The following is a 25,537-nucleotide window of genomic DNA, read 5'->3' as shown; positions in this document are numbered from 1 at the left end:
AAACTATGATATTTTCCTTGGTAAAACATATGGCTAAATTTAAGAGTTTCAATTAAATTGAACTTGCCCAGTCAGTAAAAAGGAGAGTGCCTTTTCACCGAAGCAAATTAATGCTATTTCTCAAAAAAAGTGCGCTGTCACAGTTTCATGTCAAACATAATAATCACGGGAACAGTGGGGAGCGAGGGGGAGGAGGTGCAGGGGAGCTGTAACTGAAAACCAGACAAATTTACTGCTGGCTAAATCTTTGTCGGTCTGATGCCACAGTGCGGACAGACGGTCGCTGGGTCTGGTGTTCTGAACTGCATGTGAGCAGGTCCCCTGTCCTCAGATGAGGTGTGTCACTCCCTCACCCAAAACAAACTCATCTGTCCCTCCATTTGAGACTAATTAGGTATTCGTGTCTAAGCGAGTGGGCAGTGAGGACACACTTCAGCATTCTTGTTCACACATTTTAGAAGGTGTTAACAGCCTTGGATGAGATCTGGTTCCAAATCAAGCTCTCCATCAATTTGAGAATATGACTCCTAAAAATGAGCGAGAATTTGACACCTGAATAAATCATACATTTTTTCTCTTTCATGGTGAAGAAAATTAGGACTTTAACCAGAGTAACAACTTTGTAAGGTGAAGAAAACTGCGTTTTGCCTGCAGATGGTGTGGGAGAACGGCTGCGTGGTCATCGTGATGCTGACGCCGCTTGTTGAGAACGGGGTGAAGCAGTGCTACCATTACTGGCCTGACGAAGGATCCAACCTGTACCATATCTACGAGGTAAAACGGCAGAAACATCATCGCTGCCTAATCTGCCTGATGCTTTCAGAAACCTAAAACTGCTCATTAACTGAATATTAAACCCTAAAGATCCCTCAAGGCTACTTTAAATGTTTTTATAACATGATAGTTATAAAAACATTGGCTCCCAGTTGATTCTAGAATTAAGTTCAAGATCCTCCTGTTAACCTATAAGGCCTTACATGGAATGGCCCCGTCCTATATTAAGGACCTCATAGTCCCTTACCAACCAATCAGAACACTTCGCTCGCAAAATGCAGGACTGCTTGTGGTTCCTAGAATTAGTAAAAGTACGGTTGGAGGTAGAGCGTTTAGCCACCAAGCCCCTGTCTTATGGAATAAACTCCCAGCTCATGTAAGAGAGGCGAACTCAGTTTCTACATTCAAAGTTAGACTGAAAACATTCCTCTTTGGACAGACTTGTTGTCAGACTAGTTAGTATTCAGAGATTATTTAACTTAATGTTAGTTTGTTTAAATTAAACTTAATAATAACTATTTCTTTTAAAAGGCTGCTAGAAGTTGAAGCTGGGGTAACTATGGTGCACTGGGGTTCTGTCCTCTTTCCTTTTTTACTTCTACCCTTCCTCTCCTCTATTCTTGATCATAATTTATCATTTAGTTCTCCATGCCTCTGTTTGGTACAGTGCGATTCATGTATTGTCCCTCTTTTCCTCTCCCCTCCTGGGGAGTGGGAGTGCTTCCAGACTCCAGTTGTTTCATCCGTGCTCCTGTTCCTGACCGTTTACCTCGCCTTTGCTCCTGCTCCTACACCTGGCTGTGGATCCTGCCTCTGGCTCATCTCTGGCGCGTCTCTGCTCTGTACCTGACCGAGTACCTCACCTCTGCTCCTGCTCCTACACCTGGCTGTGGTTCCTGTCTCCGGCTCGACTCGCGCCTTTGACTGTCCCCACAACCACGGCTGGATGAAGCTCGTCTGCTGGACTTTTATATATGTAGTTGTAGATTAAGATAAGTTAATTCTTCTCTAAGAGTTCTGGTAAATCGCCTGTCCGTCCTGGGGGAGGATCCCTCCTTCATGTGGGCACCCCTGAGGTTTCTTCGTTTTTTCCGGAATCCGTTTTTTTTGGGAGTTTTTCCTTACCGCGAAGGGGGGTCTAAGGACAGGGATGTCCAGTTTGGCTTAGTCAGTTTGTTAGTTCATTTTAGTATTTTTCTATTGAACTCTTTGTATTCGTGATCCTTTTGAATTCATGTTTTACTTCGAAGCCCATCGAGACGACTGTTGTTGTGATTTTGGGCTATACAAATAAAATTGAATTGAATTGAATTGAATAGTGATCTTATCTGCTGTTTCCCCAAACATCTTCCACTTTTAGTTGCTTCATTTGGAGGTCAAGAGGTCACCACAGCAAATCATCCTTCTCCATTCAACCTCATCCTACTCACTCACACCAGCCTCCTCATCTCCTCCTTCTCTACATCCATGAACCTCCTCTTTGGTCTTTCTTTAGAACTCTTTCGTGGTAGCTCCAACCTCAGCATCCTTTCCCAACATCACTACTGTTCCTCCTATCAGTGTGCCCAATACCATCTCAACCTGCTTCCCTGCATTTAAAGTATCTCCAAACACATCTAACTTGATCAGTTTCTCTGATGGATTCATCCCTGATGCGCATATATAGAACCAATATCTTCATTAACTACATTAGTCCAACAACTTGTTAGAAATTTTGTTTCTAATGTTTTTGTCCAAAATGATCATCTTCCGATGAAGAATTCATTGTACAGTTGTAAATGCTGCAATAAAAATGTAGAAATGAGTTTTACAGCAACAGGAAATATCTTAGTTATTTATGTAATTACATAATATCGTATTTATGCCACAACATTTCAGTTTGAACAAATTAATTTTTAGTTGTTCAATGAGTTTATGGCCTTAGAAATGTTATGTTAAAAATTACAGAGCAGAGGAACAGTCTTACTGAGCAAATTCCCTCAGAACAGAAAAGAAACAGTCAGAAGATACTGGAGGTTCACCAAGCTTCTTCCAATGGTAATAGTTATCATTCACACTCCAGAAAATTACTGATAAAAGGATCTTGTTCCTTATCCTGAATATTGCCTTTAAATCAAAATGGGCTCATTTGGGCTTAGAGTATCAGACTTAACACTGAGTAAGGACTCGTTCAGAAAGGTCTGAGTGTCAAGCTACGGACACACGGTGAATGTGACGTGTGTTTTTGAATGCACATTTAACTACCGTCTTTTCATGACCATAGGGTGCACCGGGTTATAGGGTGCGGTCTCAGTTAGGGGGGATTTCATCTCCAACGTGGAGGCCACCTTGAGTCTGCAACAGTGTAATTCAGAAAGAACTGTGGTGACTCAGTCAGTGATCCTTTATCTCCAATGTCTTCAGTCTTTGACACATACAAAAGGTGCACTGGGTGTTAAGGCGCGGGCACGTTAACGCCCCGTTCGGACCCTCAGAGCCTCTAGAGTGGGTCAATAAAAGAACCAGTCCATGTTCTTTTAAGGGAAACCTTTTTTTTTTGACTGCTCTCCCTAACTGGCTAACACAAACTGAATGCACGCTCACAGACTCACTTGAGCTCAGCGCCTGACCCCCCTCCTTGTTCCTCACGCAGGTGCATCACACGCACTAGCGAAGAGACGGCTTAAGCACACACACAAACACTCAGTGTGTGTTTAAAAAATGCAGCTGGACCAAATCTGAGATGGTTTTGAATTTTTTTTCAGTCCTAAAACAGCATCTAGAAATCCATCATTCCGCGTAGTTGATAGCTGCAGTTTAAACAGGGCTTCAGCCATTTTATAAACAATGTTGTGGGGACCTGAGACTTTGCCCCGCCCATGGCCACTAAGACTTATGGGCAGTGTCGACATAAGAGCTGTGAAGAGAAGTGACGCTCATGTTGTTACGGTTTTGTGTGTTCAGAAGAAATGGGCTTGGCTGCGGTGAACCATTGTGAGGAAATTCCTCTCCTGCTCACCCCACCTTGCTGAACCTGTTAGAGGCTGTGACATGTGCGGGACACAGACAGCCTTCTATTGTAGACAGTGAAATGGCAGCCCGCTAAGAATGACACTCCAACTGGCCCATATGCCTCGGCCCCACAACTACACATTAGGCGCCCCGCCTCATAGGGCGCCCCCTACAGTTTGGAGAAAATTTCAGACTTTCAAGTCCGTCTTATAGTCGTGAAAATACGGTAGACGATACTAGCTTGCGCATGTCCATCACCTACAGTTGGAACAGGCTTAATCTGAACTGTCAAAGCGGTGCAAATGTTGCTCCTAGCTTTTTCTGTCACAGCTCTATTACAATATATGAAAGACTTGGTGTCATATAATTCCATCTGGACACAAACCACAATTTTCCATTTTTCCTCCATGATCAATTTTCAAACGATTGGCACTTCAGCGAATTAAAAGGGACGCCATCCATTCGTCACTACCAAATCTGAATCCCTGATTGACCAAAGTTCTACCTGGTATAACAGTCAATGGATGTTTAATGGCCGCACGTTTTGTACATGGAGCCCGAAAATGGTTGTAAAAACTTGTGTAGCTATTAGTGAATGCAAGTTTTGAACACAGAAGCCCCCTTGCCTTGTTCCTGCAAACACATTTGTGGTCTGTCCTTTCACTCAGAAAATGACTTTACATGAAGGAAGCATTTGAATATTCATCCATCTGGAGTAAATGGACTTCTCCTGAGATAAGAACACACCAGTTCAGAGTCTATCTGTCTGCTCTGTTCTCACAGGTGAACCTGGTGTCAGAACACATTTGGTGCGATGACTTCTTGGTTCGGAGCTTCTACCTGAAGAACATGCAGACCAACGAAACTCGAACCGTCACTCAGTTCCACTTCCTGACCTGGCTCAACCAAAACGTTCCAGAGACCAGCCGGACACTACTCGACTTTCGCAGGTAGGCTACCTCTTCAGAAAGAGTTTGGAGCTTCTAAACACCTTTTACTCCCTCTAACTTCTCACCAAAGATGCCAGGATTATTTTAAAACAAGAGTGCGGTCCAGTTTGCAAAAAGCAGGTGAACTCAAACTTGAAAGGTGCTGTGAATGAATAATATAATGAATTGTTTGAAGAAATCCTTCCTAAATTTTAAAAGGCTTAGACGTCACAGTGTTTCCACATCTTTGTGTTTGTTCATGGCTGGAACATTCGGTAAGTTTGTCGTTACCTGTTGTTGCTGTCAAATTTTCCCCTCTTTGACTACCGGTAGTTAACTCCAGTTTTCTTCATTTGTCCGCTTCATTGCTTTGCTCCTGCTGAGAAACCCCCCCCCCCCCCCCCCCATCTAGAAATAAGAAAAAATGGCTTTTTATCATATCTGTCATGTTTTTTAAAAAGATATTGCGACACAAATCCATTGGAGGAAAAATAAAAACACAAAGACCACATGCACAAATATGCCACATTCAAACCAGTATTTACAAAAGTAATCTGCGTGCTTTGAATATTTGAACCTCCATTGTACTTAAAGCCCCTGAAAAAGCAGCGCATATTTGATAATAAACCAACACTTTTATTTGTGAAAAAATGTTTTCCTGCTTTCAGTCGTACATCATTAACCAGCTCCTTCTCTTTCATTGCTGGAATAACTGTGTAACCTTCCGCTGAAATGTCTAGAGGCCGTTTGAGTGAACCGACTGTAATAAATCTTTGCCCTTCCAGCGCCGTACCTGAAGATCTCAACATTTATCTGCATGGTCAAATACTTGGGCTTCGGGCTTCTCTGCAGATTCTTCCATATTGTCTGTTTCTTTTTTCTTAAATTGACTTTTGTATGCAACTTTTTTAAATGGACATCACAAGATAAAACAGATCTTTACCAGGCGTTGCTGATCAGTGCCTCGGTTTCTTGACGTGTGCTGCAAGTGTCTCAATAACGTGCAAACAAATCCACTTTTTTCTGGAAAAAAAACCTAAATGCAACTCAACTTCAATTAGTTTTTTTGTGGCATTGTACTGACATCATCAGTGCGTTCTGTGCATAAAATGGAGACTGGTGTGTTCAAGAAAGCTTCCCATTCCTTGGTTTGATCCTCAAATAATTATTTATTATCAGGCTAAAGACCAAGGACAAATATTTTTTTCCAGTTAATAAATCTTTGTTAAGGATTTATTGTGTCTACTATGATCTACAATCATTGATCTGATTGACACTTGACAAGAAAGCCAAATAAGTAAATCTTTCTAAGCTTAAGCAGCAGATTTAAAACCATAAAGTCACTGGAGAATACTGTGTTTTTAGAGTCTAAAGGAGCCAAACAAGGAAACAGAAATTGGGTTGAAAAAGTCTCTCGTGTTCTTATTGAAGGGGTTTTTGAAATGGAGCCCCGTTTAGCGCAGCTATATCTTTTTTTCCATCCTTTGCTTTTGGTAGTGTTCACTAAACTTACATGTGCGCAGGCTATTATCATGAGATACAATTTTTTAACTATTCTACAATGACGGAGTATTTATGCTTGTTTTACCTTTTAACTGAGATGTCGTCTGTGACACTTAAATAACAGTTCTTTGACATACTGTAACTCTTGGATCGTTTGCACAATCAACATGAGTCAGCTGATTCTGTCCAGAGAGAAGCAGCTTTTCATATCGTTTGCATCGATATGCAACACATTATTATCGTAAAGTGTTGCATAAAAGCTGCTTTTCTCTGTGACAGAATAAGCTGATTTATATTAATGTAATGAAATCTTCACAACTTTAAGTTGTTGCATATCAGTTTGAGGCTGTTTTTCTCTGCTTTAGAATCTGTTGGAATCGTGTAAATTATGTAAACAGTTGTAGAGTTACGGTATTTGAAGGAACATCAACACTGGAGCTAAAGCGTCAGTGTTAACGCGTTAAACACAATTTTATTGTTGGAAATTCAAATGTTGTTTGTTTTACATCATCAAGCATTGTATAATGTGAAAGAGATAATTTGCGTCTTAGCTCTGCATTATGATTGGGTTATGAACTATTAGTTTGATCTCATGTTCCAAAAGGAAGGAACCCTTGTTCTAACTCTAACATCTTCAGCAATCATGTTTAGGAAAACATATATTTTTAAATATTTTTTCCTTTATTCTATTGCATTTCTTGCTGTTATACGCAGTTGTTTATACAGTAATCGTAATTAAGCACGTGTCTGCATCCATTCATAGGAAAATAAGAGAGTTTAAAGCAAGTTTATGAATTGTTTTTATGATGATTGATTGGATTGGATGATTTCTTCTTCATTTACTAAAAGGAGCACAAATACAATCTCATGCTTACATTAACCATGATGCAGAGGCAGAGCAGTCAAATTCTGATCAGAGGATCGCAGGTTTGGTTCCCGGTTTTCCTGCGCATGTGTCAAAGTTCCCTTGAGCAAGACACTCAACCCCATATTGTTTCTGGTGGTTATCGGTTGGTGCCAGTGTTCTAACAGTGTGTGAATGTGTGTGTGGGTGAATGGGACTGTGACTGCAAAGGATGGTAGAAAAGCACTACACAAGTATATACCATTTACCAGTTCATTGGCTTCCTCGCTCTCTGACACCAAATCTGTATTCTGAACATGAAAAGATTCTTATGAAATTACTTCTTGTTATCTCAAATTCTTTAATTTTTGCATTTTCTTCTTTGAAATGACATAGATTTGTCCCAGGATCCAACAGAAGAACAAAAAACATAAAAGTAATTCCAGTTTAGGTCAGTCCATCTGTGAGTTCAGACAGGTTTACGGGAGAAACATCTCCAACGTGGAGGCCACCTTGAGTCTGCAACAGTGTAATTCAGAAAGAACTGTGGTGACTCAGTCAGTGATCCTTTATCTCCAATGTCTTCATAACTGCCACCCCCTTCTGCCCTTCAACCTCTTTTAAACTGATATACTGTACTGCCTGTTAGGTGGGGGCCATCCTGGCTCCTTTTTTTTGATTCACTGGATTTTCTTGGGCAACAGAGCCCAGCTCTGTTTTATAAAAAGCCTGGTGTCACCGCGCTGCTGCGGCACATCAATTAGACCAGACATCAATAGTGGGAGTTTGTGCTCATAGTCGTTGTAAAGGGTCTGGTGGGCGCCACCGTCCACCATCAGTCAGGAAATATTGCCTGCTCTCATGGGCCAGTGGGGTCGCCACACTCTGAAGAAGGAGCAGAAGCAGATATCTGTCACTTTTATCACTGCAGTTTCTTTCACTGCCCGTTTTTTGTTTTTTTTTTTCTGGATGGTTTTGTTCTTTTGCGCCTCTTTGGGTTGAGGATGCAGGTCTGTTCTGTCTGCTGATGTTGGTAACTCATGCTGGAGTGAAGCCCCACCTACAAATCCTCTCTGAGCTTCTCCTTCCTGTTTTACCAGCTAACTTGCGGTTGCCAGTGTCATTTTTGTGATGTTGCAGCTAGTAATATGAGCCCAGTTGCATAGTCACAAAAGTGATCATTGGAGACTGTGACTCTACAACCACGGGCCCCATGGGTCCTCCCCCTCTCCCTTTTGCTCCTGTGTTCTACCCCCATCTCCCTCTTTTTTTTTTACTCCTCCCTCCTTGTGCTCACTGATCTGTAATGACCTCCTGCTTTTATTGCTTGCTCCTGGTTTGCTCAACTGCCTCAATCTCCTCTCACCGCGCTTCCCTTTTTTGCTTGGTTGCCTTTGTATTGGTCTCTCCCACTATCCCTCCATCCTTCAGTCAGCTCGGGTCAGTTTCTGCTGACAGTTTTTGACCCGATCGAAGAATAAAATCCAAAAAAGTATTCAAATTTCATTTCATATGGGCAAAAAAAAATCTTATGATGGTAATATTTTAAAATATCTGAATGTTTCTTCATTATCTTGGAGACTCTGGGGGAAGAGACGAGAAGCATGATGAGGATTTGCATAAAAATGAACAAATGGCTTTTGCAGGCTTTTAATGTCGACTGTTTTTGCCGCAGGCTCTGCTTTGCTTCGGTCAAATAATATTTTCTTCAAATCACTTTCAAAAAACACAAAGTGCATGTTTGGTACTTCTGGGGTTGATTGCACTGGAACTCTAATTCATTTAGTAAAGTGCACATTTGCAAAAGTTAATCGCAACAGATTTGAGACAGTTTTAGAAAACCTGCACTGTTTTAATTAGTAAAGGAAAACATCAATGAGCTCACTTTTCAACGCATTTTTTCCGAAATCCAAAGCAATCTGTAAGCACCGCGTCTGCTTTCACACACTCCAAGTGTTTCCTAAGTGGAAGTACTCCATCTCCATCAGGGTGTCTGTGTCCTCGGACCATCTCTCTCCATCTTCATCCACTTCATCCGTCTCTTCCTCCCTTTTGTTTCTCTGACTGTTAATCTTTTACTGTCAGTCAAGCTTGAGTCTTTCTTACGGGGCACGTCCTTTCAGAATCTTTTACGCTCCTGCCTCTTGTCCGTTTGGGATCTTCTGCCGACTGTTTCCATGGCAACTGTTTCCCATGGGCTCTTGGATTTTCCTGCTCTATTGGGATGTATTTTACATACACAAAATGGGGGATTAAGAAACATATGAAACTTTGAAATGTCATTTGTTATTCTCGCTGTAAAACTAGGTACTATTTGTTGGTAACCAATGGAAATATTTGTTCCCACTGTTGCATACCTTTTATATTCTTCCATTTTCTGACAAACTATATTTAAGAATGTTTTTTTAAACCAAGAAAGTCCAACAGACTCTAATTAGACAGCAAAGCCCAAAAATATTCACCTCTTTAAATTGGTTTGGTTGCTTTTACAATGCGCTTCTTAGAATAGATAACCTGCAAGACCAAACACATACAATGGGTTTGGGGTTAGAGTTGCCTGAAATGACTAATTTTTAAGTCAAATGTTGCTTGTTAGGCCGACGTCAAACCCAAAAACCCAAAACGAATCAATTTATTTCAGAGCAAGCAAGCTGAAAAGAGAAAGTTTTCCAAAACAAACAGGACAGATGACCAATCTGCTCCCACTGAGACTCAAACTATTAATTTGCCAGAGGATCCTCTTCAACACATTGACTGAATGTCGCCCCACAGCTTTGCAGATGAGTGAGGCACAGGCACAGATGGAGTTGGTGATGTTGGCTGTTTTCTTATGCAGCTCTTGAAAATCAAAGAGAAACATGACCTAGAAATCAGAAGGATTCGAAACCTTTCCCTGCTTCTCAAACTGGCTTTAGAAACACAGTAACAACCATTAAAACTTTGACCATTCTGCTCAGCTGAAGTTGATATAAAGAAAGGGGAAAAGGTTAACAAACAATACAAATCAAAAACTTTTTGTCATACATTTTAGTATTTTTGTTAGTTTTTTTAAGTAAACGTATATTTCTGTCTTGATGCATATGTTTTCCACTGTATTAAGTATAAGTACTTTGAAAATGGATGTAACCCAAAGTCTGTGTCTGTTTAAAGAAAGATGCGTTTTATTTTCTATTTTCTTGTGCGCTGTTGCAGAGCAGCGTAATCTAATCAGTTGTCTCTGAATTAAAGGATCGTTTTGATGGCAAAGAAAGTCTTAAAAATGCTGTGGAGGATCTTTAGTGTCCCTGCAAAGACAGAAATGAGTCAACAATTCTTAAGATTTGAAAGATTTTCTTGAAATGAGCAAATAATGGCATAAGAGAAATTGTCGTTCCAAGAATTCTTATTTTAGAAAAAAAGTCCAGTCACCAATATTGTCAAATATTATTTTTCCTTTGAAAAACTTTCTTGAAAAGATTATTTTTCTTGCAAGACAGAAAGTAAGAGATTTTTGGGAACAATGGTCTTTTTACTTCTTTAAGATTCAGTTTTTGCAGTGAGGGAATTATCATAAAAACTATTAATTCAGAGAAAAAAAACGAAGCTTCCATTGTGTCTTTACTGAGTGGTGTCAGTCCTCTTAACTATTATTTCTTTCTGAATGCCTTGATTTCTGGTTGTTGGATGATGTTGGAATTTTGACAGCCACAAGTGAGATCCTCACACACCACACAATGCTGTGTGCTCCACTTAAATATTGCTTTTGTGGAGGCATCACATGAAAAATGATCAGATGTTTTCTCCCGCTGTGATCTAACTCAGTCTCACTGCCTCAAGTCTCCATAGCAGCAGCGGCAAAATGTCTAAAAAGAACTTATTTTTAGGGCAAACAACTTAGCTTTACAAGGCATGTCAAAATAGGAGCTTTGCTGTAGATTATTTACTTTTAGTTTAGGGTGAAAGCATGTTACTGGTTCAGACTCTTGTAAATACTTTAAAGGTTTTATCTGAAAGGCTGACTATCAATGAAACGTTTAAAATAAGGAATTTCATCGTCATAAACATTTGGATTGTAGAACAGGCAATTTATTTGTGATATAAAACCAGAGAACTGGACTGAGCGAGTGCGACATCACCCATAGAAAATGCCTTAATTCCAGCTCCAGCGAAATAAAACCAATTCTGTCGCCATTTTTTCGCAATACGGACGACAGTAAGCAGTGATTGTTTCAAGTCGGTCTGAGTCAGCATTTCTAAGGCAACCTTTCACCAATCAGAAGTAAACTTGTTGGAAGTCTTCACCCCTTCCACTTAAAATGAGCTCGGGAGTATCTGTCAAACATTTTGGCGTTTTGGAGCCGGCGGGTACTTCCCATTTGGAACATGAGTGGGAAAGGGCCCCTCAGTTCAGTTCTTTTATCCAGTCAATGTCTAAAACCAGCTGTTAAGGCTGTGTTCTTACAGATTCATGCAGTATTTAGTATGGAAAGCAAATTTTTAGTGACGGGCGTCACCACACTTTCAAAATTCGACAATGATATCAATTAATTTTTGCATAAAATATTTTAGTTACATTTACTGATTACTGAACATTTTTTTATTGGTAATAGTATTTTTTATTCTAAAAACAAATACCATCAAAAACTGACTTGGTAACAATGCGCAATATTAAAATACAAAACCGTTCTTTCTAAAAATACCTACTCGTGTTGTGCTGTATCGTTGCTAAGGGTAACGCACAACTTGCAGCTCCTCTGGTCACATAACTGAAGAGTTCAATATGCTATTGGGCTGGGGGCTGTTTTGGCAGAAAACACTGGAGTAACTTACCTAACAACAACAAAAAATCTAGAAAATGGACTTTTACTTTTCCGTTTATAAATAATCAATACTTTAATAAATAATAAATTGGTGATGTAATGGTATTTATATTTTGATACTTTGTATTGATACTCCCATTACTACACGTTTTATGGGAGTAAATGAAAAAAAGATCCTGATTGAACTTTTTATTAGCAATAGCTGTAACTGTCAAAAAACTCAATTGATTAAATTAAGATTTACAAGGTCACAGTTTAAAACCTTTATTAATATTAATTATTTTATCTAAAACACATTTTGTTCAGTTTTATTACACTCTTACATATAATGTTAATGTAATATAATGTTAAAAAAGGAATTCTAAGTCAATGACATGTTAAAAAGGCATATAAATAAACAACGATACAATTGTTATTAAAGATTTGAATGCTATCAGTTTAGCTGTGGAATATAAAAGGTTAACTTCACAATGGTTACATTGTTAAATTGACGGTAGTTAATCAGCGTGCAGCTGTTGAAAGTAGTACTGAAAATGGAAGTAAGTTTGAAAGTGATGATGAATACTGATCAAATTAAAAGACTGTCTGAAATTATGCTCCACGATGTGATAATTGATGAAAAATTAAGTTGATAGAAACAAATAAATCATGTAAATTCTTAAATATTCAAATCAATTTCTGTTCTTTCACAAAGTCAAATATTAAGTCCGTCATCACTGCACACTTTGTAATATATACTGTGTTTAACTATAGGTAATTACATACAAAACAACATAACTCCTCTTTAAAAAAAAGCCATAAGAAACATCACTGGATCTTCCTTCATAGAACCGACCAACGTACTGTTAACATAATAAAATATAAACATTCAGATATCTTTTTGACTTTAAAATGATCCTAATTATTATCAAAGTAAAAAAAACAACATTAATTTATTACAAAGTATCGAAAAGCACTTCTGTTTAAGAAATAACAAATACTTTTGTGAAGAAACTGGATTCTCTAGAAAGGACTGTATTATATTAGTTCGTAACCCCGTCAGTTTCTTGCACACAGAAATAATGAATAATGACTCAGAAACAGTTACTTATCTTTTGTGGAGGTTTTACTTCGTACAAACACGAAGGGGACAGACAGATGAACATGGTGCATTCAAAGTCCGAACCAACGAGCTCAGGGATGGGCTTGGTATAAAAACCCTGCATTTGCATATTCAGAAGATCGTCCGATGGACCCTGTGTGAAAATCACGCCCACAGGTAACTGCTGGAGAGAAGCTCCAAGGCTAAAGTGAAGATAACTCTGAGGCCTGCTCAGCAGAAAACACATGCACAGAAACAAGGGAGGATGAGAATAAACTGTGAAAACAATAGCTTGGCTGTGCTGTCTTCAAATGTAATATAATTTTGAGATGACATTAAATGCTCAAGTTTAAACCATTAGTGTAATAAAAGTTAAAGGCAGTTTCTAACTATTCTTCACAACTTTCAAATTCTTTCAAATCTTTGTATTAAACCAGCTGTACATACAAATACAAAGGTACACTCTATTTCCACAAGAGGGGTTCAGTTATGGAACGAATGTGGTAAGGATTTAAACAGTTGGCATTCAATAAACTAAAGGCTACAACACAGAAGGATTTCATTGATAGATATAGTTAAGTGGCTCAATAACTTAACGAAACTTTCAATGTTTTTATTCTTAGGTTTTTCCTTTTTTTGGGGGAACTTTCAATCATGGATCATTGTGTACAGTGTGTGGTTTTAGTAAAGGTGATAGTGCTAGTTTGCTCCTTTTTGAGCTTGGATGTGTGTGTGTGTGGGGGGGGGGGGGGTGTTGGACTTCATCCAAAGCTCTTTTTGAACTTTTCAAACTTCTGTTTATTTTATCTTTCTACTTTGAAAGATTGACTATTGAAAATAATTTACTGAAAGTTGAGTTTCTTCCCAGATTAAATATTTCTGAATGCAAAAACTGATGATTTGATGATTTAACTCCTCGCTTTTATTAATTAACCTCTTTACGTCTGTTGATGCCAATACACATCAAAACACTTTGCCCCCAAATTTACCTTAACTTATTATCTACATGAAAGTAAACACAAAAATTACTTTTCATGAATTCAGTTGACATGGGGTCGATAAGAAATTTTTGTTATAGTTTTTGTTTAGTTTTTATTTATTTTTTCCTTTTCCTGCCTTTTATCTGAAATGGTAAATGGACAGTTTGCTCTGTAGGAGCACTAATTTTTGATTCAGCGATACATCGCGATATTTCATTTTGCAATATTTGTATCGATATAAAATGCTGTCAGGGTGAAATTTATTTAATTTTCTAGGAGTGACCTTTAGTGTCTGACTCTTTTTTTCCACTTAAACCCCCGACCGCTTGCTCCAGCCAAAATCCTGACGGCAAAGCGTCGTATTGCGATACGCGTATCGGGACATGTATCACATCACCAGACTCTTGCCGAAACACACCCCTAAAAAATGACGTTAGGCTCCTCATCCCTTTTTCTTTTTTTCTTTTTTTTTTTACTTATAGCCACCTCTGATTTTTTTAAAAATCTCCACAATCCTTTTTCCTCTTTTTACCATATGAGTCATTTCACTACAAACAAACTGGATTGCTGTTGAACAAAACTGGAAGAATAGTTTTTAGTCTAAAACTTTGCATTTTTTGACATTAACACAACTTCCTGTGTCTGTTGTGTTTTCCTTTTCTACAGGAAGGTCAACAAGTGCTACAGGGGTCGTTCCTGTCCCATCATTGTCCACTGCAGGCAAGTTCATGCACACAGTAACAAACAGGGTTTCACTTTTTGTATTGACTTTTGTCATTGCTGCTGGGGATTTGTTTCATTGTTTACTTGCAAAATGTCATCCAAAGATTCAACATAACTGAAGAGAAGCGCCAAAAAGGCTGTTTACAAACCAGGGCAACTTTTAATTGGTAATTTAAATGGTCCAGCTGTTTCAGACTGTGTAATCACATCTACATATCTCCATCACCTGAGGAAAAACTCAGACCAATAAGACGTAATTAAATCGGTATTTAGCAGAAAAGTCAGCGGCGGTTTTCATGTCCAAACTTCCTCTGATGATCAGATTAAAAAAAGCTTTCATATCAGATAGCCCTCGGGGTCCAGCTCACTCTTGCTCTGAGTGATCTATTATTCAACATGCTGTAATGACTCCTCCACCATGGTGAAATTGTACTTTTTTCAGCTAACTGTCAGACTGCAGCAGACTATTAAAGCTGTCCTTAAGGAGCTCCATCCACAGCTCCACAATTTTCAGCTCGGGTCACACCAGGAAAGTTTCAAAATCATGTGCTCAGGTGGATTCTGAAGGTAAATAAAGGTAACTGAAATCTTTCCGATTAAAAGGAGCAAGACCCAGAATCACACAAAGTGTGCACCATAAATGAAAACAACAAACCAAAGGAATCCCTTTTGCTTGTCATATCCTGACTGGCTTTTAATTGCAAACATAAATCTCTCCTCTTACATCTTTTATTTCTGGCTTTCCTCCGCTCACTATGAAGTGATGGACATGTAATAATGGCTAGAATGGCTGATTCTTTTTTTTAATAATAAAAGAATAGACTAAACCATAAACAAACAAATACTCTCTTATTAAGAAATACACCCTTTTATGCTGTCACACGCTGGAAAAATGTACTGGAGCTCTGCCATCAACCTTAGACCAATCAGCTGGGATCTGTTGACAAGAATAACACACACCCATCTATCTATCTATCTATCTATCTATCTATCTATCTATCTATCTATCTATCTATCTATCTATCTATCTATCTATCTATCTATCTATCTATCTATCTATCTATCTATCTATCTATCCATCCATCCATCCATCCATCCATCCATCCATCCATCCATCCATCCATCCATCCATCCATCCATCCATCCATCCATCCATCCATCCATCCATCCATCCATCTATCCATCTATCCATCTATCTATCTATCTATCTATCTATCTATCTATCTATCTATCTATCTATCTATCTATCTGGATATAGATCTATCTATCTGGATATATCTATATCCAGATAGATAGATATATCTATGGATATATCTATCTATCTTTATGGATATATAGATATATAAGAAGCCCCTGGTTCAAGTCCCGGCTGGGAGACCTGAAACAGAATCACCAGTGGGGGACCTTCCTGTGTGGAGTTTGCATGTTCTCCTCGTGCATCCGTGGGTTTTCTCCGGGGTCTCCGGCTTCCTCATCTTCCTTGTAAGATGTAGGAACGACTTTCTAAACATCATTTCAGGAGCCCTATTTTAACATATTAATGAAGGTCAATTGATCAGTTCTCTGGGAGAAAGTCCACATGAATCATTAAATGGACAGAATTCCAGGAACACTAACTTAAAAAGAGATTAGTCACATACTTTGTTTCGTTCTCTTTTTGTCTCCCCACAATGTTTTTTGATCTGTCCAGAAAAATAGCAATTGATTGGAAGAAGCTGTGCACTAAAATCCAATATTCTCTCTCCTTTATGTGGATTCCAACTTAACTAAGCGTCTGTCCAAAATACTGCAGTCGTGCTGAGAAACTGTCACTCATGACCTAAAGTCACTCATGTTCTGTCAGCCAACTCTGCTAAGGCATTTGCCGCTCTGATGTGCACCAGGCAGAGTGAAGCAATCAGAAGGAGAAGTTAAATAACAGAAGTCTGCAAATGCAGATATTGGGCAATCACACACCCAAATGTCTCTCCATCCATCTTGAGCGTCTCCTTCCATCTCTTCCCCTTCTCTCTTCTTTTTTCAGTTCCATCTCCGTAAATGGAGCTGGAGAAGGCAGCAGACATCTTGACACGTTTGCTCACAGCCCTCGGGCAGCTGCTGACACACATATCACACACTTTGATCACCTTGTAACGATTCTGGCAAGGTGCAGCAAGAACATACTCGCGGGCGCACACACGTACACACGCTGATGCTGCCGCGACGGTACTGCTCAATTACTGCAGAAAAAAATCAAGGTCCCAAAGAAAACGTACTGTTCTGGAAGTATGGATGAACGCCAGCGAGCACACAAACGCACAACCCTCTGTGTAGCCTGACGGAGAACACAGCAGCCTCAGCCTCATTGGGTAAAGAGCCTCATTGGGTAAAAACATCCATTTTCAATGCTTGAAATAATTATAGGATACAACTCATTCCCTTATACAGCGTCTATTTCATTGTTTCAAACCTCTATTTATAACAGTTTCTTCTTGAAAAAATGGTTTATATTTGTCATTTAATTCCTTTCCCCAAAAAGCTTGAGCCTCAATGATTCACAGATGCGCAGCTTCAAAGTTGTTTATCCCCTTGAAATGGCATTAGAAGACTCATAAACCTCCAAATAGTTGGTTGCTGTCACCTGCTCAAAGTCCCTCTCTGATGAAAATCATGTTTTTTGAGTTTTTGACTTGTGCTTTTCTTTTAAAAGAGCACACATGCAATAAAAATTGTTATATTTTTGCATTTCTGAGTATTTCTCCTTTTAAATTGCTGTCAGTCAAACCGTCGGAAAGTTGCTCTTTTTGAATTAATGAGCTGTTGTTAGGTCACCATGGAGGGCATGGGCATTGCACAAGCTCCCTGATCTTCCCCGTCCAGCGTGCAAGAGCTCGGGCGTGAGAGAAGAGAAGCTGCTGTTCCCCGCACATATTTTAAGTGCGTCCAAGGCCGGATTTTGTTTTTGGCCGCACGTATTTAAAATGAAACGTAATGTCCCAAATGTGTTCTCCATATTTGGCTTCTCACTCTGACTGAGTTTGAAGGCTTGCTGTCCCGCATTAACCAGAGAGAGTAAAAATAAAAACAAACAAAAAAATCAGTGGACTTTTTTTTATTATTGACTCGATGAAAATAAGACAAATATCATAAAGTTCAGGAGGCACAAGCATGCTGGCTCCTCATCCTGCAGCAAGTCTCTGTCAGCCAGCTCACGGCAATGTGATAACAATGGCTCCAGCTCCATGGCCCTGCGATAGACTGTTACCTGCTTTCGCCCAACAGTATCCGGGCTGAGCCCTTTTTGGCGATTTGGTACCAAATCGTGCTGTTGCCAAACCTTTGCGCCGCTGGACCTCACCGTAATATTGAAACTGACCGCCTCTGCCGCGTGAATCGCGACTGGTATAAACGCATCTGAACCCTAACTCGTAATCCTTAATTCCTAAAAAGTTTGGCACTTGGCGCACATATTTGCAGAATTATGTCAGAAGAGTTACTTTATGGCATTTCATTGTATCTGCTGTGCAAAGTAATTCAACAATTTCCATCATTTCTGAGACTGTCAGTCGGGGTCATTTGTGCCCCCCCCCCCCCCCCCCGTGTTAAGATCTTGGGGGGAATTGAGGACAGAGCTACTCAGCTCAAAACCAATGGCCCGCCCATGTAGAGCAGATTTTGGCAACATAGGCATTAGATTAACATGAAATTTGGCTTTTTTAGACATATAGGCTGTGTGGATTGTGGCTTAGTACCAACAGTCCCACCCACAACTCATTGGCAAATTTCAAATAAACTACTGCCGCTCCACAGAAACTATGTCCTATAAAACAGCGCAGTTTTCAGAGAATCAGAGGCAAGGTTCACAGCAGGGTGAAGGGCTCCAGAGCAGAATTGTGGAGCAGATCGTATCCCCTATCAGAAAAAGTTTGCTTTCACCATGTTTTGAGCAACACAAGGAAGATATGATATTCACAGCTGCAATGTTAAGTCAAATATGTGTAAAACAAAAAACAAAAACAAAAAAACTTAAAAAAAACATGGCCAAATTACATTTTGGCCAATGTGACCATTCATTTTTTCAGTTTCTATCTCCTGGGTTCATTATCAGCTTGTGACATCTCAGTTTTGTCCTGATTGAGCTGCAATCCTTCATGATTCAATATCTAAAAAGTAGCTGCAATCGATTGTTCTTGTATCTTTAAAGAACATGGAGATGGAAACATGTGTGTCATCATTGTAGCTGGAAAAGCTAATCTGAGAATACAATTTAAACTCCCATTCCGATCATCTTTTAAACTATTTTCAAAGCGTTCCCAGTGGTCTTTTCATTATGATCACGCTGTTTATGTCAAAAATAAAAAAAATAACACCTGTCTTTATTTCATGGTTTCTGTAGAGCGGCAATAGTCTATAAGAAATCTACGTGGAGCAAGCTCGCCCCCACTTTCTGCACCCATTTGAATACACGCTTTCCCGCCAGTTTAGAGCCCTTCACACCCCCAATTTAACATTAGCAGGAAAGATAGCGACCAACATTGGAGCCATTCATTACAGTTTTGAACCAGCTCAGAGGAGGAAAAGAAAGACATTCATGGATCTATTTGTCTCCAAGTGGATGCATCCGAATGGAGTGGAGCAGGCTCCATTGTAGTTTCTCAGCACAAATACAATCATTTTCAAAGGGATTTTTTTAATCTGCTACTGATTTGATTAAAAAAATAGTCAGAAATGCAATTTTAAGCTTTCTTTTCTTTATAAATGTCTTTTATCATCAGAAAAATGTCACAAGAACATGCTAAAAACACCAAAAAACAAAATTTTCATTGAGTGTTACTTTAAAAAGAATAAGGCCAGACATTTATCCCTGTGTTACCCCACATGTTACGACTTCATAGCCTCTTGAGAGGCATGGATCCAAACTTTATAGAAATCTTTTTTACTGCAATATTGGATGAAAACCAATATGTGAAAAATTGTGTTTGACTGATAAACAAATATATGTCTATGAAAATGTCGAAATGGTAAGATAGATACAGGTATTTAGTTATTTAGTTTCTAGTGTTTCAAAAGCACCCATGTACACACACACAAAGACACCTGAAGAGAGCATCTTGACAAATGTATCCGAAGTTTGGTACATTGTATGTTGCAAACAGATTCAAAGGCAAAAATGTTTTTTTACCTGAAGGCATTAACAGGAATAGAACTGATGTGTTACAGACGTAAAGTGAAATCAATGCTTCTTCCTGTCGCTTTCTCTCCCTTTGCTCGTCCCATTGTGCGTCATTGTCCCTCGCCCACCTGTGCAGTGATGGAGCGGGGAGGTCGGGGACGTACATCCTGATCGACATGGTCCTCAACAAGATGGCTAAAGGTGGGTGTTTTAATGAATCAGCCCTCCACCTGTCTTTCCCATTCGGTGTGAAGAGACATCGCCATGGTGACGTGACCTGCCTACACACACTTCATTGGGCGCTTTGAAAAGTGTCAGATTAGTCATTTTTATCATGTTCTGATGAATTTGTAACAAATGATCCTAATTAATTAGATAATTATGGTGATAAATTGGTATGAATGATAGATTCCATTAGCACAAAGACTTTTAGCAACCCCCACCCAGAGCATGTCTTTTTTTAATCAGTTTTCAGTCATGTTCATTTAGTTTTGAATGTATTATTGGTGTTACTTTTTTATTCATCTACGTCAACACTCTTGTTGGGCTTTCGTCCCATAAAAAAAGCAGATTGGAGCATTTTAGTGACTTTTTTCCCATTTAAAACACTTGTAAAAGTGGATCAGCAAGACATTCCCGACATTTCTTGGATAACATGTATTTCGAATTAAAATACAAAAGAACAAAAATCACGGCTAGCACACAAGGCTTGTGATGGGCGTTTAACCCTTGTGCTATCCTACGACCCCACCCTTACATTGACGTGTTCTCCCTACCATGACAAAGGTGGATAAAGGTGGAAAGATTTCATGTAATCCATGGACACCAGTGAAGATCACAAATCATTGAAGAATAAAGGTTCAGAGCACTGTCTAGTGGGTCTAGATGACCCAACTCCCAATGTTAAAGTGCCTAGGATAGCACAAGGGTTATGAACATGCTTAACCCAGGATCTTGAACATGCTTTTAGCATTTGGGGTTCACACTGGATTGCCATTACCTGATCTAATGCATGTACTCACAGTACGAAATGTCGAAGCATGACAAATTTCATGAATCTTGCTCCAGACTCTTTCTTTCACAGCTCCATACTTATTTACAACAGACTTGGTGTCGGAATTTCGGGCAGGTACAAACCCAAAATTATTAATTTTTCCTTCGTGATCAATTTTCTTGCTGTTGGTTCCTCTGTAAATCAAACAGGACGGCATACGTCACCACCAAATCAGAGTTCTGATTGGTCAAAGTTTGACCTGGATTGACTTACAGCGAAAGTTCAATAACTGTGCGTTTTGTACGTAGATACCCAAAATGTAGGTCAATAGTAACCCTTTGGAATGTTCACATAGACATTTCATTGAAAGTGACCCACTGTCCTCAGCATCACTTAAGCGCTGAAGACAGTGTGAACGTAGCATAGGGTTGAATCTAACTGAACAAAATTGCTTTTTTGTTTCTACAGGTTTAATACATAAAATTTGTAAAAGCTTTTATGTCCATTAAAAATTAATTAAAAGAGGCAAGAAAACATTTGCAGCTGCTCAGACGTGAATAAGTCCCGTCTGCATCCTGGACATTTGGACAGAAGTGCGTCCAACATCTCAGCTGCTTCAGTGAAAGAATGACAGGCTGGGGGTTTGATACCTGCATAAAACAAAAAGAAGATTTCTGCAAGAGCATCTCGTTCCTGCCATTTCTATGCCTGACCGACCTTCGCACATCCTCGTGAAGTGTTGAACTATCTGATTGAAGTCATCGACCGTCTGGGGTCATCTAAGTTCAGCAGACACGGAATCCACAAACTGCTTTTAATTAAGTAATACTCGACTCAAATGTGTGAATATGTTTATTTAAGTGGGGTTGAGGTTAACAGGTTAATTAAAACACGATTTATGCGAAAGCACCTTTTATTGACAAGCGGACCAGAAGTTTGTCTTCTATGTCAGGGTTACCGTGGCAACAGATTGTTCGGTGCTAGGATCCAGATTTTGAGAAGGTTTGACAAACAGGTGCACATTTGTTCATGTCAGCAGCAAAGGTTTAACAGTCACATGCGGTTTTGCTCCTCAGTTCGACATGCACATTTGTGCACATATCTCCCTCCTTGCCCCCCCCCCCCCCCCCCCCCAGTGGTGCTGCTACCACTGCAGAACGGGCTCCTGGGTCTCTAATTCCACTTCAAAGACTCCGCTCGGGCACCAGTGGCCGTTTCCCAGGCTGTCACACTGTGATGGTGCTCTGAAGTACCCGGGGGCCACGGGAGACGATGGGGCGGGGCTGGAAGGGCGTGGGCGGATAAGAGGGAGGGGGCATTTGACGCTCAGTCAATCCGGATACAGAAGTTCACGGCACTTTAATTAAATGCTGCGGAAACCCACTGTGGTGTCACGATAGCAGCCTTTTCAGGGTTTCAGGGTGGAACCTCACCTCTTTTTGTGAGGTTGATGTTTTTTTCTCAATAAAGTTTGAAGAGCTTGAATAGAAACTAAGGTCAGACCTTTATGATAAACATTTTATTGATGATAGTTTTTAGACTCAAAGACCAGTAAAGGCATCGAAACCTTATCTAGGGAAAGCAGGTAAAGAGGCATGTGCAAGGCACAAAAACTACCTTTACTTCAGTAAAGGGCGGCCGTGGTGTAGCGGTAGGGCGGCCAACCCATGATCATAAGGTTGCAGGTTCAATTCCCGCCTTGCACGCCCATGAGTCGAAGTGTGGTAGGCGGGCGCCTGTGTTTGGCAGCGGAGCAGCCACCAGTGTGTGAATGTGTGTGTGACTGGGTGAATGGGTCTGTGACTGTAAAAGCGCTTTGTCCTTGTAGGTAGAAAAGTATACAAGTATACACCATTTACCATTCAGTTCATCAGACTGAAAAGACTGATTTCCGGAGGCATTATGGACCTAAATCTATGAAGTGAAGTAAAAAAATGGAAACGATACAAAGAACCAATATTGCGGTTTAGTATGAGAGTTACTTCAGCATTGGTTGTACAAATAAGGAAATACTAAGTCACATTGAAAAGAATTTGCAGGAAACTGAGCCTCTTCAGGAGAAAATTCTTGACACATGAGGAGTGTGTGCATCTATACTACTGCCGTTTACACCGTCAGTAGTATAGATGCAGAGGTCCTATGGAGCATGGATTCCTGCAATAAACTAAAGGCTAATGGCATCACCATCAATGGCTGTATGATGAATTTAGTGGACACTTAATGTGGATGGAGGCTTACAACACCAACATTATTTTCAGAAAAAACATGGCTTTCTCCTTGTAAAATTAGTTTTTTTTTCCCTCATAATTTTACAAATGTATTCATGTTTTAATTTTTGACTTTTATGTCATACTTTTATTACTTTATTTTCATAAAACGTTGACTTTTTTCTCATACTTTTGCAAACTTGTTCTTGTATATTATTATTTTTTTCTTTCATGGTTCCCCAAATACTTCCTCATAGATGCTAAAAAAATAAATACTTTTTGTAAATGTTATTATCTGTAAAGATGAAAGGATTAGACATTAACTCACAAACCTCCATTAAGGATGGTGATGCTTCAAATCATTAATGCTTTCAATTGAATAATTTGTAAATCACTGCAGCTTCATGAGCAACAATGTTTTCCCTCAATATAAAAACCAAACCTGAGATAGTTTTTATTCTAATTAATTGTAGCCTGGGAAATCATAGAGACGTACGCTTTTTTTTTTACCAAGTATCGGTAGCAATTTCTATTAAATTTCTATTAATTGTTAAAATATTTTTGAAGAAGTCGAGTAAAATGAAACCTTTCATTCAAAACCTAAATCTTTATTTTAAATTATTTTCTGTTGTTTTTAACCCAGTTTTCACATATTTTTACACATATTTTAATTAACTGCCAAATACAAAATATCTAAAATATTAAGAGTTATTTTAGTATATTTTGCGGCTGTTATGAACCAGTTGGTTTTAAATGTTTCAATTTATGATAAAAGAATAAATATCAGAGCAAATGATTTTGCCTTAAAAAACTTAAAAATGATGGTGAAGAATGACGAACACAGTTTTTATCAAGACTAATGCAACAAGCACAAACAGTGATCATGTCACGGTATCTTCTCATACAAATTGTTTTCATTAGTTGCCGGAGCTCCTCTATAGGTCTCTTCTAGGTTGGCTCCTGTTCCTCCAACCACACTTTTTTTTCCTTTTCTTGGTGCAAAAAGTGAATTAATTAAGAAACTATGGTGATATAGAGAGTGGAGGGATGTACTGCAGTGGTTCACAGGTTTATTTACCCATCTTTTTTGCTTTTACACACATCTCCTTCAATCGTCCTCTAGATTTGGAGGTTTTTATGAAACTTGTTGAGTGTCCACAGCTTTTCCGGATCCTTCTGCTCCTGCTTTCTTCATCGCCAGCTGCCCAGCGTGGCCCTCAGCTTTGGGCTATGGCCTTCTCAAGCACTACCTTCTCTTGTATAGCCCTCCCCTCCCCTCCGTGCTCCCACCCTTCTCAACCCCATTCTTCGACCTCTACCTCAAAGCAAGACAAACCCCCCACCACTATGCGTTTATTTCTTCTTCAAGTGAGATTTTTACAAAGAAGGAAAGTCTGAATACGCCTTTCTCCCTCAGATGCCGGGCATTTTCAGGTTTATCAAGACGGGGACAATAGCCCTTCATTTCTTGAGTTCTCCTCCTCAACAAATGAAGTGAAGCAGAGAGGTCTATGGGGGTTTTTTTTGGGTAAAAAATGGAGTCCATTGTGTTTTGTAGAATGGGGGGAGAAACAGAAAAAGAAAAAGCAGTTCATTTTTGTCTGTAAGCAGCCGCAAAGGCACCTTGTTGTGTGTGAAGCCACTCTCTCTGCAGTCTGAGTCCAGAGAATGGAAAAGACAAACAGACGGAAGACTAGTTCAGTTTTCCTTTCTCTTGTTCTCCAGTAGTTTAATTGCCCCCCACCCCATTCCTCCCTATCTCCTGGTTGACATATTTTTTTAAGTTTCACTTTTGCAGGACAGACGTGACAAAAATGTTCTGAACAGAATTAAGAGCATGCAACATTTTATTTAACAGAAGGATATTTTCAGCTGTGATTATTTCAGGCTAGTTTTAGAAAAAACAAAACATTTTGAAGAATGTCACACCCTCTGGTCATTTCCATGGATCTGTCTTCAGATCTGGTGGCCAAATAAATACAAAAGGAAGCATGAGAGAAAACAGCTTACATGGATTTCTATATTCGGGAATCCAAGCGAGATCTTCAAACGTTTACACACGTGTGACAAACGTGTGACACGTGTGAGCATTTACATAAACTGTAAAACACAGTCATTAAGAATAAGAAAGTAAATTCTGCCTGAATGAATAATGATGCAATCATATAATCTGTGTTTATGACGATGAGACCTTTAAAGTTTTAGACTTACAAATGTTTCCCTGACCAGAATCCTTATTATTTCAGTTTCAGTTTCAGTTTAGTTTTTAATTTCAAACACAAAACAAATGAAAAATCAAAACAGTGGTTTGAAAGACATAAAACAATACAGTGTGCTTGAAAAGGAGTGGGTTGAAGAGAAATCTTGTCTGCTCCCACCCCTTTTTACAAAACTAGATGATATTCAACAGGCGTGTTGCTATTTACAGATAGGTACAAAACATTCACGGTACAATTCTGCATGGCAACTGTGCAAAAGTGACATTTTTTGTTTAACTAATCATTTCTGGCCTCATATAGTACTATTAGTAACTTCTTGTAGGTTTTTTTGAATGCATGAA

General features: G+C 39.3%; 1 protein-coding gene across 2 annotated transcripts in view; it reads left to right on the top strand.

The window, feature by feature from the left end:
- LOC101175682 (receptor-type tyrosine-protein phosphatase N2) overlaps positions 1-25,537 on the top strand; it is a 373,019-nt gene that overhangs the window by 342,174 nt on the left and 5,308 nt on the right. For both annotated transcript variants that reach the window (XM_023965497.1, XM_023965498.1), the window contains 4 exons: positions 655-774; positions 4,549-4,715; positions 14,568-14,621; positions 19,913-19,977. In XM_023965497.1, the coding sequence (XP_023821265.1) occupies positions 655-774; positions 4,549-4,715; positions 14,568-14,621; positions 19,913-19,977 (406 nt within the window). The remainder of the gene's footprint in view (positions 1-654; positions 775-4,548; positions 4,716-14,567; positions 14,622-19,912; positions 19,978-25,537) is intronic.

The sequence above is a fragment of the Oryzias latipes genome, chromosome 17 (assembly GCF_002234675.1).
Source record: "Oryzias latipes chromosome 17, ASM223467v1".
In the NCBI taxonomy this organism is placed as follows: Eukaryota; Metazoa; Chordata; class Actinopteri; order Beloniformes; family Adrianichthyidae; genus Oryzias; species Oryzias latipes.
Note: the sequence above shows the minus strand (reverse complement) of the source record. Positions and strands in the feature narration are given on the sequence as shown.